At 58.4% G+C, this 16,910-nt stretch overlaps 2 protein-coding genes across 2 annotated transcripts; both read left to right on the top strand.

Annotated features, from left to right (window-relative positions):
* The first annotated feature begins 210 nt into the window (after positions 1–210).
* Positions 211–3,349, top strand: CIMIP3 (ciliary microtubule inner protein 3). Its single transcript, XM_070419388.1, has 2 exons — positions 211–288; positions 2,826–3,349. The coding sequence occupies exons 1-2, from the start codon at positions 211–213 to the stop codon at positions 3,159–3,161; spliced, it is 414 nt and encodes a 137-aa protein (XP_070275489.1). The 3' UTR covers positions 3,162–3,349.
* A 6,981-nt stretch (positions 3,350–10,330) lies between these two features.
* On the top strand, positions 10,331–16,133 carry GUCA1A (guanylate cyclase activator 1A). The gene is made up of 4 exons (XM_070419387.1): positions 10,331–10,531; positions 15,207–15,356; positions 15,635–15,728; positions 15,970–16,133. Exons 1-4 carry the CDS (start codon positions 10,331–10,333, stop codon positions 16,131–16,133), a joined length of 609 nt encoding a protein of 202 aa, XP_070275488.1.
* The last annotated feature ends 777 nt before the right edge of the window (positions 16,134–16,910 follow it).

Raw genomic sequence — 16,910 nt, 5'->3', positions numbered from 1 at the left:
CAGAAAGAAACCCGAGCTGCTCCTGTGGCCCAGGAAGGGGAAGATGCTACGGGGCCAGGATCTCACCCTCAAGGCCGGGCGGGCGGGAGACAGAGGTTGTCATGGACTCCAGGGCAGTGACTCTCACTGCCCGCAGGTGGCGCTGGCAGTGATGAGGGGCCTTTTTGTCTGTCACAACTGGGAAGTGGGTAGAGTGAGTAGAGGCCAGGGATGCTGCTGACAGGCCTGCAATGCACATGCCAGCGCCCCCACAAAGAATCATCCGGCCCCAGATGGCAAGGTGCTGAAGTGAGAAGCCCTGCCCTCCCAGCCTTCATGTTTGTGTTCCGACCTGTGATGTCCTTGTTACTGGCACACCCAGGGCCTGGCATATAAGGGGGATAGTTTTGAATGAATGAAGCAACCGATATCACATCGTCAGCTCTGCAGAGGGATGGCAATTCATGATGTAGTTGTCAGTGCATTGTCCTGTCCATGCAGAGTCCGAGAACCCAGAACCAAAGTCCAGCACTCAAAACCCAGTGTTCCAGCTGGCCACCTGGCTGCCTGGCCCTCTGGGGGGCCTGGGGTGTGAGGGCAGCCCCGCACACCCGCAGGAGCTCACAAGTTGATGAAATGAGGGCAGAAATGACTCGGTAGGCCTTGTCCCCACAGTGTAGTGGACACAGGATACATCATGGAGTATAGGCTGTGGACCTCAGGGTCAGCCAGGCCTGGATTCAAATCCCAGCTTGGGTTTTCCCAGCCACATGACCTCCTTACTTTGTTTTCTCAACTTGAAATGGGGTTGACAATAACACCTTCCTTAACGAATGACTGTGAGGATTAGAAGAGATCATCACTTAGTTCGGTGCTGCTGTGCTCAGAGCCTGTGGTGGAAAACGATCGTCGGTGACCACCACCACAGCTCACGTCCGGTGCCGGCCCCTCTGCTTGTGATCCCGCATCCCAGGGCTGAGCCTGGGAGAGGCGGGGAGGCTGCTGAACACTCTCGCGCCCTCTCCAGCTCGGCTGTGTGCGCGGGGTAAGCCTCAGGAACACAGGCGAGCAGGATGTGGTCTGGACCATTGGGAGCGGTTTGCAGGCCCGTTGGAACCTTAGCAGGAGCTGAAGGATCACGATTTGGGACTAGGATGAGGCAAGCACAGCACCCGGGGGCCAGACCTAAGGAGGCACTCACTGCCCCGCACGACTACGAGTGAGCGCCTCCTTCAAACTGAGGCCTGGCCTCACCCTAGTCCTGCCCTGCAAACACTCACATCCCAAGAGGAGGGCCTGAGCACGGAGGGTAGGAGGGGGGCAGGGGCTGCAGCACCAGGGCCTTCCTGGAGGAGGTGTCTCCAGAGCTGCTGGCTTGAAAGGAGAGGGAGAATTTTGAAATGCAAAGCTGAGGAGCATATAATATGTGTGTGGGTAGGAACCTATAGGAGCAAGGACTGCCTTTGGGAAAGCCCCGGGCATGTTTGTATTGTGCAAATAGTGTGTAAATTAAATGCAAAGGAGTGTGCATTGCGACTTGAGTACCAGGGATTGATTTTGTAAAATGGTGGGGCTCAGGGTCAGTAACTCTGCAGCTAGGGGTTCTGTCCCAGTTCCTGGGGGCTGCTGCTCCGCAGAAAGGAATCCCCCCCCCCCTCCCCCAGATGTATCCTGGGAAGCGGCACAGAGCCAGCCTGACGCACGGGCATCGTCCCTCGGGTAGTCCTGTGGCGCCTCCAAAGATCCCCAGTGAAGTGGGCATTCGGTGGCCGGGAGACGTGGGGGGGGGGACGGGGGACGGGGTTCAAAGTCAGAGGACAGTCGAGGAGGCGGCAACAGAGAGAGAGAGAGAGAGAGAGAGAGAGAGAGAGAGAGAGAGAGATGTCAGTAAACGTGATAAGTGTGGCCACGGGGACCTCCTGGGGGTGGACTCCAGACCTGACCACCCAGCCAAAGTGTCTCCAGACAACAGGGCACACTTAACAATGAGGGATGTTCTAAAATAGAACGGACCGGGCCGGCTGGCGGGCGGGAGCGGCCTCCACCAGAATTCAGTTCACGGGAACCCGTGTTCACTGTGTCCTCATAAATGCTTGGTGAAGAGAAGGAATGGGATCTCGCAGGATAAGGGTGAGAGGGAGCTCTGGGCTGAAAGGGAATTTCCCTGAGGAAAGGGAGGGAGGGTGTGGGGAGACGGCCTGAGCCAGGGCCTGGGGCCTGGAAGGGAAGGTGTGGCCAGAGGATGAGAGGGAGATGGCAAGGCCTGAACATAGGGTGCGAGGAGCCCCACCCTTAAAGCTCTTCCTTCCAGCTGGGGCCTGGGGCTTGTTTCCTAGGCAGGAGGAACCAAAAGAGGTTTTGAGGAGAAAGGTCTCCTGATCTGGCCCTTGGCACGGGAAGATGAACTCCGCGTGAGTGCGAAGCACAGGGTGAAGAGGACGTGATTCAGAGGCAGGAAGATGAGGGAGAGAGAGAGAGAGAGAGAGAGAGAGGAGAGAGGAGAGAGACCCTGCAGGAGGCTGCAGGAGGGAGGGGGTGCTTGGCCAGCAGTGCAGGGAGGTGTGGGAGGAATTGGAGGGTGGATCCCAGCCTCTGAGCCTGCAGAGGCCTCTGCAAAGCGGGTGGAGGTCTGCATTGCAGTGGGTGGGTCAGTGAACGGAGCCATGAAGATGTTGCCGGGAGGTGTCTGACTCCACAGCCTGCAGAGCTGTGCTGGGGGGTGGGGAGGTGGGAGGGGAGGACTCTGGGGTCCTGACCATGGCCCCTTTGTTTCCCCTCCTGTCCCTGCCCCAGCAGCAAGTCGCAGTGTCTGATGTCCCGCTCTCGCTTTCTTCCCTTCCTCCCAGGACTCACAGAAACCCTCAGGACCCAGCTGTGGGCCCACGGCACCGTTAGGCAAGAAGGGGAAGGTGGCCCTGGCGTGGTCTCCGCTGTCCCGGTCATGGAAGAAGGACCGCGAGCAGACCCTGGCCGCAGCTTACATGCCGGTGGTGGTGGACCTCAGCGGCCAGAACCAGGACAAGCTCACCTTCAATTTCTACACCTCCCAGTACCCCAACACCCTGAGCCCCTTCCGCACCATGCAGAAGCCTACGTGTGGCTACCTGTACCGCCGGGACACGGACCATACCCGCAAGCGCTTAGACATGCCTCCTGTTAACTCGATTCTGTGGCACGCCTAGCCCCGTGCCAGCCAGAGGCCCCCGCCTGCCCCCTCGCCCAGGATCCCCGGTCCTGGAGGGGAGTGCTGCGCACCCCAGCGGCGGTGGACCGTGCCTGGGCTGGGACAGCTGTGCCATGCCCACTGTCAGCACTGGTAAGGGGAGTCTCTCTTCTTGGCAGCCATTAAAGTTTGTTCTTCTTTCCCTGGCATCTGAATGCGTGTCTGTGAGTGGGTAAACTGAGGCCATGGGGGCGCTTCACGGCAAGGTTATGTCCAGAGGGGTCTGAAGACTTGGAAGGACTTGATTCTTCGTCCCCTCACCCTGAGAAGACCCCCAGCTCCTTTCAGAGCCCAAGTCCCAAGCAAAGCCCGTGCTGGTCACACCTGGCCCCAGGGTCCCGGCCGGGCAGCCTCTCCAAGGACAAGGACCAGACGCAGGGGCTGACCACGCCCAGCTCCCTCCTGAGGCCTCTCACCGCAGGGGCAGCAGCCAGTGGAAAACAGGACACGATGGGGAGCGAGCCAGTCCCCAGGGGCCTCGCTTTGTATGAAACCGCTGCTTCTGACTCCCCTTTGCTGGTGGGGATGGACTTCCTGTCTCTCCGCTGGTCCAGGGGAGCTGCCTCCCAGGTTGGTTAGGCCCGTGGGCCACGGATCATGGAGAAAAGTGATGAAAGCAGAGGGTATGTGACCATGGCAGTGGGCTGAGTGAGTGCCTGGTCACTGCCAGGGAGGGTGAATGGTGGGGGGCTGAGGCCAGCTCTGACCAGCCCGTGAGAGCCAACTGTGGGCCTCTCCTCCCAACTCTGGAATCAACGACTCCTGTTGGCAGCTGGAAATTGGCTGTGGGAGTATTTACACCACTGAAACCAGCAAACACCTGCAAAGTGGGGTTTCTTTTCCCCAGAGAGTCCGTTGTTAGTCACCAGCACACCCCTGAGCGAATCCAACCGGATTCATTTCTAGGAGTCCCGTCCCATTCTAGGTGGCATGGCGTATTCAGTGGCGCATACTTCCAGAGCACAGGCGGTTGGGCGGGTGTGGGATAGCAGGACAGGGTGTCCAGGGACTCCGACAAGCAGCCAGTGCCGGCCAGGCTGCCCGGGTGCCTTTCTCCGAGGAGGAGATGGTAAGGAGGCAGGAGGCCCTCCTGGGACCCAGGTTCTTCTGTTTGCTGCAGGCTCTCTCTCACCTTAGGGGGTTCCTCAGCTGTCTGGTGGTCCGGGCTGCAAGCAGGCCCTTTGGCGTCTGTACCAGGTCTCTCCTGCCTGGTTGTGGGTGTTTGAGGAGCCAGCATGGGAAGGAGCTGGAGAGGGAGGGGTGTCTGACTCTTCCCTTAATGCCCCAGTTTTCAGAACAGCCCTCTCTTCCTGAGCATAACCTTCGGCCGGGGTCAGGAGCAGCAGATGCCTGCTCTGCCGCCTGGTGGAGGGCACCGGGAGGCCAAGGCTCCTTCCACTGACTTCCCTCCTGTTCTCTAATATCCGCCCCAGGTCCTGCACCCCAGCCTTCAGGGCACCTTCTGCACCCCTTCCTGAGCCTCCTGAGGCAGGGATGGGCTTTGTGACTGTGCCAACCTCCACGTCCTCTGCTCCTTGAGAGCATTTAAGTCTCAACTTTCTGCACTCTGATCAGTTACCGCTTTTCCATCTGCCTCCTGTCTTCCACAATTTTATTAGAGCCTCTAATCAGCTGTCTTCCCCCCGCCGCCCCCGCCGTGGGTGTGTAGCTTTAAAAAAATGCACTTATTATTATTTTTACTGGGGACTGAACCTGCAACCCGGGCATGTGCCCTGACCAGGAATCGAACCGTGACCTCCTGGTTCATAGGTCAACGCTCAACCATTGAGTCACGCCGGCCGGGCAAAAATGCATTTATTGCCATTGTAGTGGGATTTGGAAAAGAAGCAGAGATAGATACAAGTTAGTCTTCAGCCTCCAGCCACTCGATCGTCCACCTGCTGAACACCTGGTGCCACCTGGGTCCCCAGGCCACAAAGATGAACAAGAACCATCTCTGTCCGCCCAGACCGGACAGCCGTGGGGGCAGTGGGGGCGAGGCCAGCATCTTCACTCCCTTGACGGACACCACCTCCATCCCCTGAAGAATGGTCTCCCCCTGGAGGTTCACCTTGGTAGAGCAGCCTCCACGAAGGTTCCAGGAATCTTTTAAAGAATAGACCAGGGTCCCAGTGGGTCTTGGGGTGGATGGTCCCAGGAGGCAGAGCTGGTGCTCCGGGTTCTGCTGTTGCTGTTTCCGTGTGGGAGGGGAGTGGGCGGGCCGGCAGCCTGGGAGGGGGATCCTCAGGCCCGGGTTTGCGGCCCCTCCAGTCTCTTCCCGGCCTGGCTTCCCCTCCGGCACTGCCCACCTGTCCCTCCTTGGCGCCATTCTGCCAGGTGGGTCTTCCCCCTCTGGTATGGCCTCTGTCCAGGGGGGATTCCTGCAGACAAAGCCTCCTGGGAAGCCATGAGGCCTCTCTTCCTGCACTCCCTCTCCTGGGGCCCGTGAATGAGTGCCAGGCCTCCCTGACTTGGCGTCCGTGTCTTTGGGCGGAACGGGAGTGGGACTGAGAGGGGCCACTGAGGAGGGAGAAGCTGTAATACCTGGCAGATGCCCCAGGAGGCAGGGGCAGCGAAGCAGCCCTCCAGTCTCTGGTTTGCCGGGAGCGCTTTGGTGCATTCCACCTGAAGCTTCTTGGTGGAGAAGGGAGAGCCCCCCCGCCCCCCCCCCCCCAGGTGCCAGGGTCTTGCTCTGCTGGTTCCTACGTGTCCTGAGCTGCTGAAAGGGGGTGCTGCCTGAGGAAGGGCCGCTGGTCTGGGGGCACAGGTCCCCACCCCTGGGGACCCCTGTCCTCGCCCAGGCAGAGGGCACAGGCTGTGGATCTGTGGATGCCGACAGTGGGTGTCCTGCGGTGGGAAGGTGGTGACTGTCCGTCCTGGACAGAGCTGGGCGCACCTCTGAGCTGACCTGCAGGCCCCTGGCCCTCCCGTCTGTCCATTCCCAGGAGCCACAGCCTGACATTCTTACACAAAACTGCATGCGAACCGCCAGCTTCCTGGTGCTTTCATTCTCACACTGCCTCTGAGGGTTCGAGTTTGTTTTTGTTTAAATGAAGAAGGGGTTCTTTTCCAAACACAACCAGAACTGTGCAGAGGCAGTGGTTATGGCCATGGGCTCAGCCGCTCAACAGCGAGGGTTGACATCTCTGGGTTTCGTGGCCTTTCCCTCTGCTGATAGCCTCATGGTCCCAAGAAGGCGGCTGCAGTCCAGGCATTGCACTCACATTCAGGTCAAAAGTAGGGGGAGGGCAGGCAGCACCAGCTGCTTCGTTATCACTTCTTATCAAGAAAGCAACGTTTTCCCAGAAAACCATGGCAGACCTTCCTTACATTCCTTTGGCTGAACCATGTCATGCGGCCACGTTAGCTGCCAAAGAGGCTAAGAAAACAATTCTCTTTTCCAGCTTCTTGTGGGAGAGGCAGGCAAGGGGGCGGGGAGGGGGCAACGGGGCTGAATCGACTGAGGTTTTAATGAGGCCTCTACCTTCTCTGGAGCCCGACCGCAGGTAGGTGTCTGTCCCCCCACACACCGCCCAGGGCCATGGTTGATGGGATTAAAGGGACAAGAGACCAGGTTGGCTGCCATCCGGGGACACTGCTGTGCCCAAGATGCAATGTCACTGCACCTAGATCCTAAGTCAACAGCACGCCATCCCCGTAACAGATACGAAATAATACAGCGACCGCAATATGGGGCACTTACTCTTTGCCAGACCCGGTTCTAAATGCTTGTCATTTATTAATTTTAATTCACTCAATCCTCTTACCAGCCCCGTGAGGTGGGCACCCTTATCTCCATTTTAAGGATGAAACTGAGGCCCAGGGCGGTTAAGGCATTTGCTCAAGGTCACCCGGCAAGTAGCGTGAGCAAGAAATAAAGTTGTGATGCTTTAAGCCACTGAGGTTGTAGCGTGGTTTGTTACTATAGCATCCCCTGGACAATTCTGAGATATTATGCATGTACTCTGATATATAATCTACACTAATAAAAGAGAAACATGGTAATTGGCGTACGACCGCTACCCTTCCCATTGGCTAATCAGCATATCCTTATGCAAATTAACTGTCAGCCAAGATGGCGGCTGGCAGCCATGCACTGAAGCGAACAGAGAGGCTTGCTTGCTCCCGTGACTGCAGACTCCAACGTTCCCCGCCTGCCTTGCAGGCCTCTGAGCTGGCAGTTTGAAACTTTGTAACAAATATAGCCGGCTGGGATCTCAGAGCTGGAGTTATACATTGTTTCGATTATAGAACGGCAAACAAACCAGCAGCGGAAGCCTCAGAGCTAGAGCCAGAGCTAAAGCTGGCCCAGAAGAAAAAAAAAAGAAAAAAGGAGCGGTTGGGAGCTTCAGTCAAAACCACCAGCCTGAAAGCAGCCCTCAGCCCCTCACCCAGACTGGCCAGGCACCCCAGTGGGGACCCCCACCCTGATCCAGGACACCCTTCAGGGCAAACCAGCCGGCCCCCAGGCCTCTATTCTATATAGTAAAAGGGTAATATGCCTCCCAGCACCGGGATCAGCGGAGCCGAGAGGTCTCCTGGCACCGGATCAGCATGACAGGGTGCAGCGCCCAAACCCCCTGATCACCCTGCGGCTCTGTGTGTGACAGGGGGTGGCGCCCCAACCCCACCCCCCCTCCACGGGCCCTGCTCTGTCTGTGACGGGGTAGAGCCATAACCTCCCCATCGGCCCTGCCCTGAGTGTAACAGTGGTGGCACCCCAACCCCCTGATCCGCCCTGCTCTGTGTGTGACAGGGGGCGGTGCCCTAACTCCCCTATCAGCCCTACTCTGTGCATGACGGGGGGAGCTCCCCAACCCCCTGATGGGCCCTGCTCTGTGCGTGACGGGGGGGCGGGGGCAGTGCCCCAACCCCCTGATTGGCCCTGCTCTGTGCATCACAGGGGGTGGTGCCGCAACCTCCCCATTGACCCTGCCTTGAGTGTGATAGGGGGCGGTGCCCCAACCCCCCAATCAGCCCTACCCTGAGCGTGACTGAGGGTGGCATCACAACCTCCCCATCCGCCCTGCTCTGTGCATGACAAGGGGCAGCGCCCCAACTCCCCAATCAGCCCTGCTCTGAGCCCGACCAGGGGCTGCACCTAGGGATTGGGCCTGCCCTCTGCCACCCGGGAGCAGGCCTAAGCCAGCAGGTCGTTATCTCCCGAGGGGTCCCAGACTGCGAGAGGGCACAGGCCGGGCTGAGGGGCCCCCCCTTCCCCCCTGAGTGCACAAATTTTTGTGCACCGGGCCTCTAGTATATGTTATATGTAACATAGATTGCATACTACTTATATAAGTTAATTCACATGTAAGTATACTGATGTCATTATATAGTTGTATTATACATTTATGTACATATAAGTGTATTTACATACATACACGGGAATATAAAAACCTCCCTTCACTCTGAAGAAACAGTGCTTTGCACCTGGAATAAAGAATCCTCTCCTTGCAGCCTGGCAGTGTGGGAGGGCCAGGCATGCAGCTGGGGGTCCCGAGAGGAGCTCGGTAGGCCTGGCGCTGCTAGAAAGACTCGTGGCATTTGTGCAGTATTTCTTTATTTATTTAAATATATTTAAAAATATATTTTTATTAATTTCAGAGAGGAAGAGAGAGGGAGAGAGAGATAGAAACATCAATGATGAGAGAGAAACATTGATCGGCTGCCTCCTGCACGCCCCACACTGGGGATCGAGCCCACATCCTGGGTATGTGCCCTGATCGGGAATTGAACTGTGACCTCCTGGCTCATAGGTTGACACTCAACCACTGAGCCATACTGGCTGGCCTGTGCAGCATTTAAAATGACAGTCTTTGTTGTATCAGCCAGGAGAGGGCAGATGAGCTGAGGTAACAAACCACCCCCACAAGGCACCCCTTCCTCACGTGTAAAAAACACTTCTGTGCTAGTTACCAGTGCCCAACCTGGACACGGTCCGAGTGCTGCTGGGGAAGCAGGAATGTGGGTGCTGGTTCCCTCTGGCTGAGGTAGGGGACAGGCATGGTCCCCGCGTAGAGGAGGGGCAAGTCGGGGAGGGGCAGAGCCGGACTTCCCCGGCAGCATCCAGCTTAAGTGCACCTGGGTGCTGGCTCCATAATGAACCGCTGTTAGTCTATGGCCAGAGAACATCCCACTAGGGTCAGAGAAAGCTGTTGCTGCACAGATGGGCCCTGCGGCTTGGCCTGGGAGCTTCCCAGGACCAGCAGGTAGCAGCTCACCCATGCATACGTGTGCCCGCCTCTCGCTCATGCACACACACTCCCCAGGCCACTGGGAAGGGGATGGTGTCAGATGCAGGGTTGAATTCGAGCCTCCCAGGATGGGAAGATGCAGCCTCTGGGAACATGACAGTGTGGCAAGGACAGGAGCAGTGAGTGTGTGTGCATGGCTATAAGGCTCGTGCAGGGTATTGTAGGAGGGCGTTCCCTCCACTGGCTGCTTCCGACTCGTCTTGAAGCCCACAGTCTGCATCACTCAAGTGCTCTCACATGTGAGCTATCATGCAGGGACTGGAACCCCTCAGTTGTGAGGCCAAGCACAGTGCACAGCCTGGTAACTGTACGCAGCAGCCCTGCCAAGAGCCCCTAGCGGGCCCAGCTCTGGAGGGGGAACCGCTCTATTTCAATGTACCTCCACTCCGTGTCCGAGGAAGGAGCCCACCCAAAAGAGGACGGGAAGGGAGTGGAGGTCACAGGATCAGAACAGCTGCCGGCTGCCACCCGCTCTGTCCTGTAAGAAGGGATAAGGAGACTGCCCACTGGGTAAGGAAATCCTCTCATCTCCAGCTCAAGGCTGTAATCCTGGGCCTCCCTCCTCCAAGGCCTGTTCTATTTTCACTCCTCTCCCCCGGGAGCAGCCGGCAAGGACTTAGTGGGGGCTTGTACCCGGTTCTCTGGCATCTCCTGGATTGGGTGTGGGCTTGCTCAGCCCCATTACCTTCCTCTCCTGCTCACCTCCTCCCGACATTTCCCTGAACCGGTTCATCAGCTCCTTCCTTGCTCAGATCTGCAGCACTCAGCCTGTGAGCCAGGAGGGCCCAGGTCTGAAAAGCCAAGCCGCCCTGTGCAGGGCGAGTGGGGCACAGGGCTGGTTCATCTCAGGCGTCCGCCTCCGCAGGCCTGGACGATGGGCAACGTGATGGAGGGTAAGTCGGTGGAAGAGCTGAGCAGCACCGAGTGCCACCAGTGGTACAAGAAGTTCATGACCGAGTGCCCCTCGGGCCAGCTCACCCTCTACGAGTTCCGCCAGTTCTTTGGCCTCAAGAACCTGAGCCCGTCGACCAGCCAGTATGTGGAGCAGATGTTTGAGACCTTTGACTTCAACAAAGTGAGCAGGGGCTTGGGTGTGGGGTGATGGAGGGAGCCCCAATCAGCTTTGGGGGGCGGGGGCAGATGTGAGAACAGCAGGGTCTGCTGAGGAGGGCTTCATTTACACAGGTCTTTGTTTACCTGGGAGGTTGAATGCCCACATTAGGGACATTGGTCTCACACTCGCTGAGCACCTACTGAGAGCCAGGCACTGGGTGCGGAAGGGCGCGGACCATCCCTGCCCCGGCTCCCCAGGGGAAGGCAGACAGGTCCCAGGTTAGGGTCCTCGCAGACGGAGCGGAATGGCTCCCTTTGCCTCCCACACGCACATTCAGATTTACTCCAGAACGAGTGTGAACACTTCCCAGACAGTCACTGAGCACCTACTAAGTGCTTGATGCCGCATGCAGTGATTTTGCACAGAGGCTCACAAGGTTGCAGAAGGAGGGGCGGGGAGTAGAGAGCAGGGTGAGGAGGGTCCAACCCCCGGCTGGTCTGGGATGGGCAGACCCACGTTACTGGGGTCACCTGTGATGGTCTGTGGGCACAGGCAGGGCTGCCTGGCCACTGGGGAATCCAGGCCACTCCAATTCCAAAATACCCAGTGACCTCAGTTCCCTTTCTCAAGTGAGTCAACTTGTACGTCTCCTCAAGGAACCACCTGGGCGCACTGGGTGAAGCCTTCCGGACAAGCTAGAGGGCACACTGACAAAGGAGTTAGGCCCCGTGAGTCTGGGCCCCTAGTTTTCTTTCTTTTTTTTTTTTAATATATTTTATTGATTTTTTACAGAGAGGAAGGGAGAGAGATAGAGTCAGAAACATCGATGAGAGAGAAACATCGATCAGCTGCCTCCTGCACATCTCCCACTGGGGATGTGCACGCAACCCAGGCACATGTCCTTGACCAGAATCGAACCCGGGACCTTTCAGTCCGCAGGCCGACGCTCTATCCACTGAGCCAAACCAGTTTTGGCTGGGCTCCTAGTTTTTATCAGCTGGGTGACCTTGAACCCATTCTCTGCCCCTCAGCCTCAGCTTAGTCACCTGTACCTGCCACGGACGTCGGAGCGTTAGTTAGGATGTTTGTTAGTTTTCAATAGCAAATCTTGCATTTATTTGGAGCAATTCGGTCAGGGTGTAGTAGTGGGAGAACCCAGAGCGGGTCTTCCCACCCTGGCTGGTCCCCACCCGGCTGGAGCTCGCTGGAAAGGTGAGATGTGAGGGTGCCCTGCCGTGTGTCCACCGCTCGCTGGGGAGAGGCTGCCGGAGCCCTCCCAGCTCCTCTCACCGCCCAGAGAGCCGAACACCACTGTGGGCGGGGCTTCTAGGGAAAGCTGGGCTCAGAGCTATTTAAAACTCGCTAATTCTTGGGGTCAAGGGGCCAAAGCAGATTATGATCTTTGAGTCCCAGCCTCAAGGGCAGCATCATGAGGGCTTTCCCGAGGGGGCGCAAGGGAGCAGAGTACGGGAGCCTGGGGCATGGAGACCTGAGGGGTGGCATCAGGACGCTGGGCCTCCCAACTCTCCCAGAAGCAGCCGTGATTCCTGAGCGGGCGGGGAAGAGCCTCAATACCCACACCCAGTGCCCCAAAATAGCTCAGCTTCCCACGTACTAAGGAAATCCTTGGGGGTAAGACATGTCTCCATAAGGACCCTCTAAAATCCCACGTGCGACACCAGGCAGGGGCAACCCACCAACCCGAGTCATGCATATGCCCTCTTTTAATCCTTGTCACATGCAACCACCACCTGGTCTGTCCCAAACCTGACTTCCTCGATTATGCCACCAACGCCCGTCCCCCCACTTTAGGGCTTTGGTGCTGCTTGGCTCACACCTTCCCCTGCGACCAGTCTCTGCTCAGATGTCTCCTGCCCTGACCTCCTGCTTCAAACCCTATTTTACTGGGAGCAGCCCCACCCCTGCATTTCCCAGTCCCGCCCCAGAGCACGTCTTGTCTTCTAACGCATGATATTGAGCAGCATTTAGCCACTCTGCTTATGTCTGTCTCCCCAATGGAATGTGAGCTCCGTGAGGGCAGGGAGTGTTTAAAATCAGTGCCTGGGGCGCAGTGGGTACTTCCTAGGGATTTGTTATCTGAGTGAATGGATGTATGCGAACTCACGAGTTTATGGCTCGTTTTATATCTCACACTAACATTCATTTAAAAACATAGCTATTTATGTGAAGAGCATCTTGTAACATCTCAAGTGCCTCATGGACACCGATGGTCTGAGTCCCATTGTCCCGAGTACAGGGCAGGCGAGCAGGTTGGCTAGGACATTGATACAGAGGGGAGTTAGAGCTGGGTGTGCAAGCATGGCCCGTGGGCCTACATTTACAGATGAACACACCACACCCAAGCGGCTACCTTTTGTCAAAACGGAAATATTTGCCATTGGGCCCTTCACAGAAAGTGTCTGCCGGCCCCTGCGTTAGGGGAGGGCGCTGTGCTGGGAGAGCAGGGTTGGGGGTATAGCAGAGTGAGTGGGAGTGGGACCCGGGGGACACACATAGGCTTTGCTTATCTCAAAGTTTTTCGAGGGCTTGGCTGGGCCTGGCAGTCACACCGGTGCGTCCAAACCAGCGTGAACTTTCCATGCCCGCGTCTGAGCGCCGGGTGGGACGAGGAGGCCCAGGTTCCAGGCAAGCACTTGTCACCCCCTGGCTGTGCGGCCTAACCTCTCTCAGCCTCAGCTTTCTCAGCTGAAAACGGGGACAAAACTCCCAGCTCCGGGGAGCGGTTGTGAGGTTAAATGAGCGAAACGAGTAAAACGCTCAGCGCAGGAAGCACTAAGAAGCAGCGAGCTTGTTGGGTGTCATTCTGATGCAGCCACCGCACGGTCTGGGAGCGGGCACACCGCCACTGCCGCCTCAGAGCCAGGACACTGCGCCTCCAGGCGGCCGGGTGCTGTGCTCGTCCGAGGTCACCCCTCTCCTGCCACGCGGTTAGGGCTTTCTGAAAGCAAAGCCCATATCTTTCCATTGATCCTCCATCGATCCTTTGTAGCCATTAAACAACAACAACAAATTGCACAAGTCATACAGCACGTTGTAAAGTGTCCAACAACACGGAGAGATAAAAACGAAAAGCAAAGGCACCCTCACCCCGAGTCCCCGCAGAGGAAGCCTCCTCAGTGTTTCCGAGCCTCCGGCCTCGCTCCACAGCGGTCCTGGGAGGCAGATGTGCGAATCCCCTGGGACATGGGGCAGCACACGGACGTTCACTGTGATTACAGTCCTCTCTGTGGGCTCACCGTGGCTAAGGCCTCGCCTACGGCCAAAGGCCAGCACAGAGCCGGGTCTCAGAGGCCGGCCGGCCCAGCTCCTGCCACATCCCTGGTAACTGCCCTAGCTTCTGCGTGCGCACTCCAGTGGCAGGGAGCTCACTACCCAACGAGGCAGCTCTGCCTGTGAAAGAGCTCCTCATGCTTCTCAGCGACTGCCTGGTCCCGAGTCCTGGCTGTGCGCGGAGGAGTGGGGGCTGGACCCCGAGTCCTGGCTGTGAATAGAGGAGTGGGGGCTGGACTCTGAGTCCTGGCTGTGAGTAGAGGAGTGGGGGCTGGACCCCGAGTCCTGTCTGTGAATAGAGGAGTGGGGGCTGGACTCTGAGTCCTGGCTGTGAGTAGAGGAGTGGGTGCTGGACCCCGAGTCCTGGCTGTGAGTAGAGGAGTGGGGGCTGGACCCCGAGTCCTGGCTGTGAGTAGAGGAGTGGGTGCTGGACCCCGAGTCCTGGCTGTGAGTAGAGGAGTGGGGGCTGGACCCCGAGTCCTGGCTGTGAGTAGAGGAGTGGGGGCTGGACTCCGAGTCCATGTGTCTGACCCAGTGCTCCTGCCCTTACCAGGCGCAGCCTGCCTGCGAGATAGGCTTCCCTCACCAGCCTCACTCGGTTTGGGGGGAGGTGGGCAGAGAACTTGGTAGGACTGGCAGGGCCGGCAGATGGTCAGCAGGTGAACACTCGGGGGAGCCTAAAGAAATGTCCTGCAGGAATGTCTGTGCCACCCCCTCCCCCCATGGCCAACCTCTCCAAGAGCCGATGAGGGCCTCGGCTCCCTCAGGAAGCTACCCAAGCACCGCCCCCCCAACCCCCTGCCCTGGGCCCAGCAGAGTGGGTGCTGCTGTCCTGTGACCCCACAACGTCCTGCCGGATGTGTTGCTGCCGGACACACCTCCTGACAGCACAGCGGTCTCTTTCCAGTAGCGGTGATAATGACAGCTAGCATTCCCTGAGCGCTCACTCCGTGCCAGGCGGTGAGTGCTGTCCGTACATGTACTCCTGTAACCCCACGATGATCCCACAGAGGCAGGCACCGCCAGGATTCTCACAGAAGGAAAAATCGCGGTTTGAACCTTTGCCTCCACATCTACCTCCTGCCCTCAGCGAGCTGGGAGAAGCTCACCCAGCCCCCACCCACCCCTGGGAATTCACATCTCTTCTCCGACCCACAAGCCGCCAGAAGGGCTCGAGTCTGAGAAGCACAGGGAAGCAGCAGTGACAGCTACAACCCAAGTGCCACTCGCAGCCCAGCGGGGGGTGGGGGGGGAGAGGGGGGAGGGGGCGTAGCTTGTCAGAGTGGACCAAAGCCTCTGGGGCGGGCCGGCGGGCTCTGGGCGGCCAGGACAGATGGGGTGGGCACCAAGGGGGAGGGCCTCGGGAGGGGTGGGAGAGGGCTCAAGGCTGCCTCCCCCCGCCCAGGACGGCTACATCGACTTCATGGAGTACGTGGCGGCGCTCAGCCTGGTCCTCAAGGGGAAGGTGGAGCAGAAGCTGCGCTGGTACTTCAAGCTCTACGACGTGGATGGCAACGGATGCATCGACCGCGACGAGCTGCTCACCATCATCCGGGTAACGCCAGGTGCAGAGGGCTGGCCTGGGGCTTAGGCGGGTTTGGGTCTTCAGTGGGCAGGGCTGTTATCCCTGCAGGGGACAGGATGGAAGGGAGGGTCCCGGTGGCAGCTCTGACCCTCACGTTCCTTCCCCTCTCTGGGCCTCAGTTTCCTCCTGTGTCCCAAGAGACTGACTACGCTCCTGAGTCCCAGCTCTGCCTCCACTCCCCATTGCAGCCCCCTCCGGACCAGCGAGGCTGAGTCAGGAGGGGCCCTCTCACTTCTTCCTCCCCCCAGGCCATCCGAGCCATTAACCCCTGCAGCGACTCGGCCATGAGTGCGGAGGAGTTTACCGACACGGTGTTCTCCAGGATCGATGTCAACGGGGATGGTGAGGAGGCCGGGGCAGGGGTCCCCCGGGGAGGGGTCCCCAGGGTGGAGGGTCCCAGCCACAGACCCGGGTGTGAGGGATTCCTGGACCAGACCTTGCTCTCTGGCTTCTTTGCCTGCCCCCCTCACCGCTGCGTCCCCAGCAGAGGCCTGTGCCCCTGGAGAGACTCCAGCTCTGGGCCCTGGTGCAGTGCTGCCAAGGAGACAACCCCTCCTCCCGTGACTCCCTTTCTGGCCACCAGGGGAGCTGTCCCTGGAGGAGTTCATGGAGGGCGTCCAGAAGGACCGGATGCTCCTGGACACGCTGACGCGGAGCCTGGACCTCACCAGCATTGTGCGCAGGCTCCAGAACGGGGAGCAGGACCAGGAGGGGGCCGGGGGCGGGGCGGCTGAGGCAGCCGGCTGAACCGGCCCCCAGATGCTTCTGCGTGGGGCGGGGTGTGTGGCGGTTCTGGTGATGGTGCTGGTGTCGCCATTGTTGCTTTTATACTAGATAGTCTACCGAACTCAGGGCTCAGCTCCCCGCGCTGGGCTGCACGGTGGTAGCGCAGGGCCAGGGTGGGGGTCCGGAGGTGGGGACGGTGAAGCACAGTTGCTGAACCTCTGTGTGACTCAGCTGGTGGTGACTGCTTCCTGCTGGGGGCACCCGGCAGCCCTCTGCCCGTCTGGCACCTCCCCAGCTTCCCCCCTGAGCTTTTGCAGGCCCACTCTCTAGACATGGAAGCGCGAGGCTGATCTGATGGAACCCTCCAGGGCCTGTGGCCGCAGCCTCCATCCTGGTGCTGCAAGGAGCCCCAGGACCACCAAGCTGTCCTGTGTGCTTTGCATGGATTTGCCCCTCCTACTCCACAGCATTTATTGAGCACCTACTATGTACTAAGGCTAGATGTTAGATGTGCAGGGAAGAGGAGCCTCCTCATCTTCAAGGAACTCACAGGCTAAGTTCGTTATAATAAAACCAGTGGCCCGCTGCATGAAATTCATTCACATTAAAAGGGAATTAATTAGAGGAAATATTTTAATATTGCTATTTGCCCTTTCTCTATAATGGAAGTGTCAGAGATGAAAGAAAATTAGTAAAATGTATATGAAAATCTTCCTCCTGTCAGAGTCTGGGGTGTCCGCAGGACCCAGAGACAAGTCCCTGCCCACCTGCACGTGCTTCAAAATCACAGGAGACCCA

Source organism: Myotis yumanensis, unplaced genomic scaffold (genome assembly GCF_028538775.1).
Source record: "Myotis yumanensis isolate MYYU_CA2020_CCGP unplaced genomic scaffold, mMyoYum1.0.hap1 SCAF_6, whole genome shotgun sequence".
Lineage (NCBI taxonomy): Eukaryota > Metazoa > Chordata > Mammalia > Chiroptera > Vespertilionidae > Myotis > Myotis yumanensis.
Note: the sequence above shows the minus strand (reverse complement) of the source record. Positions and strands in the feature narration are given on the sequence as shown.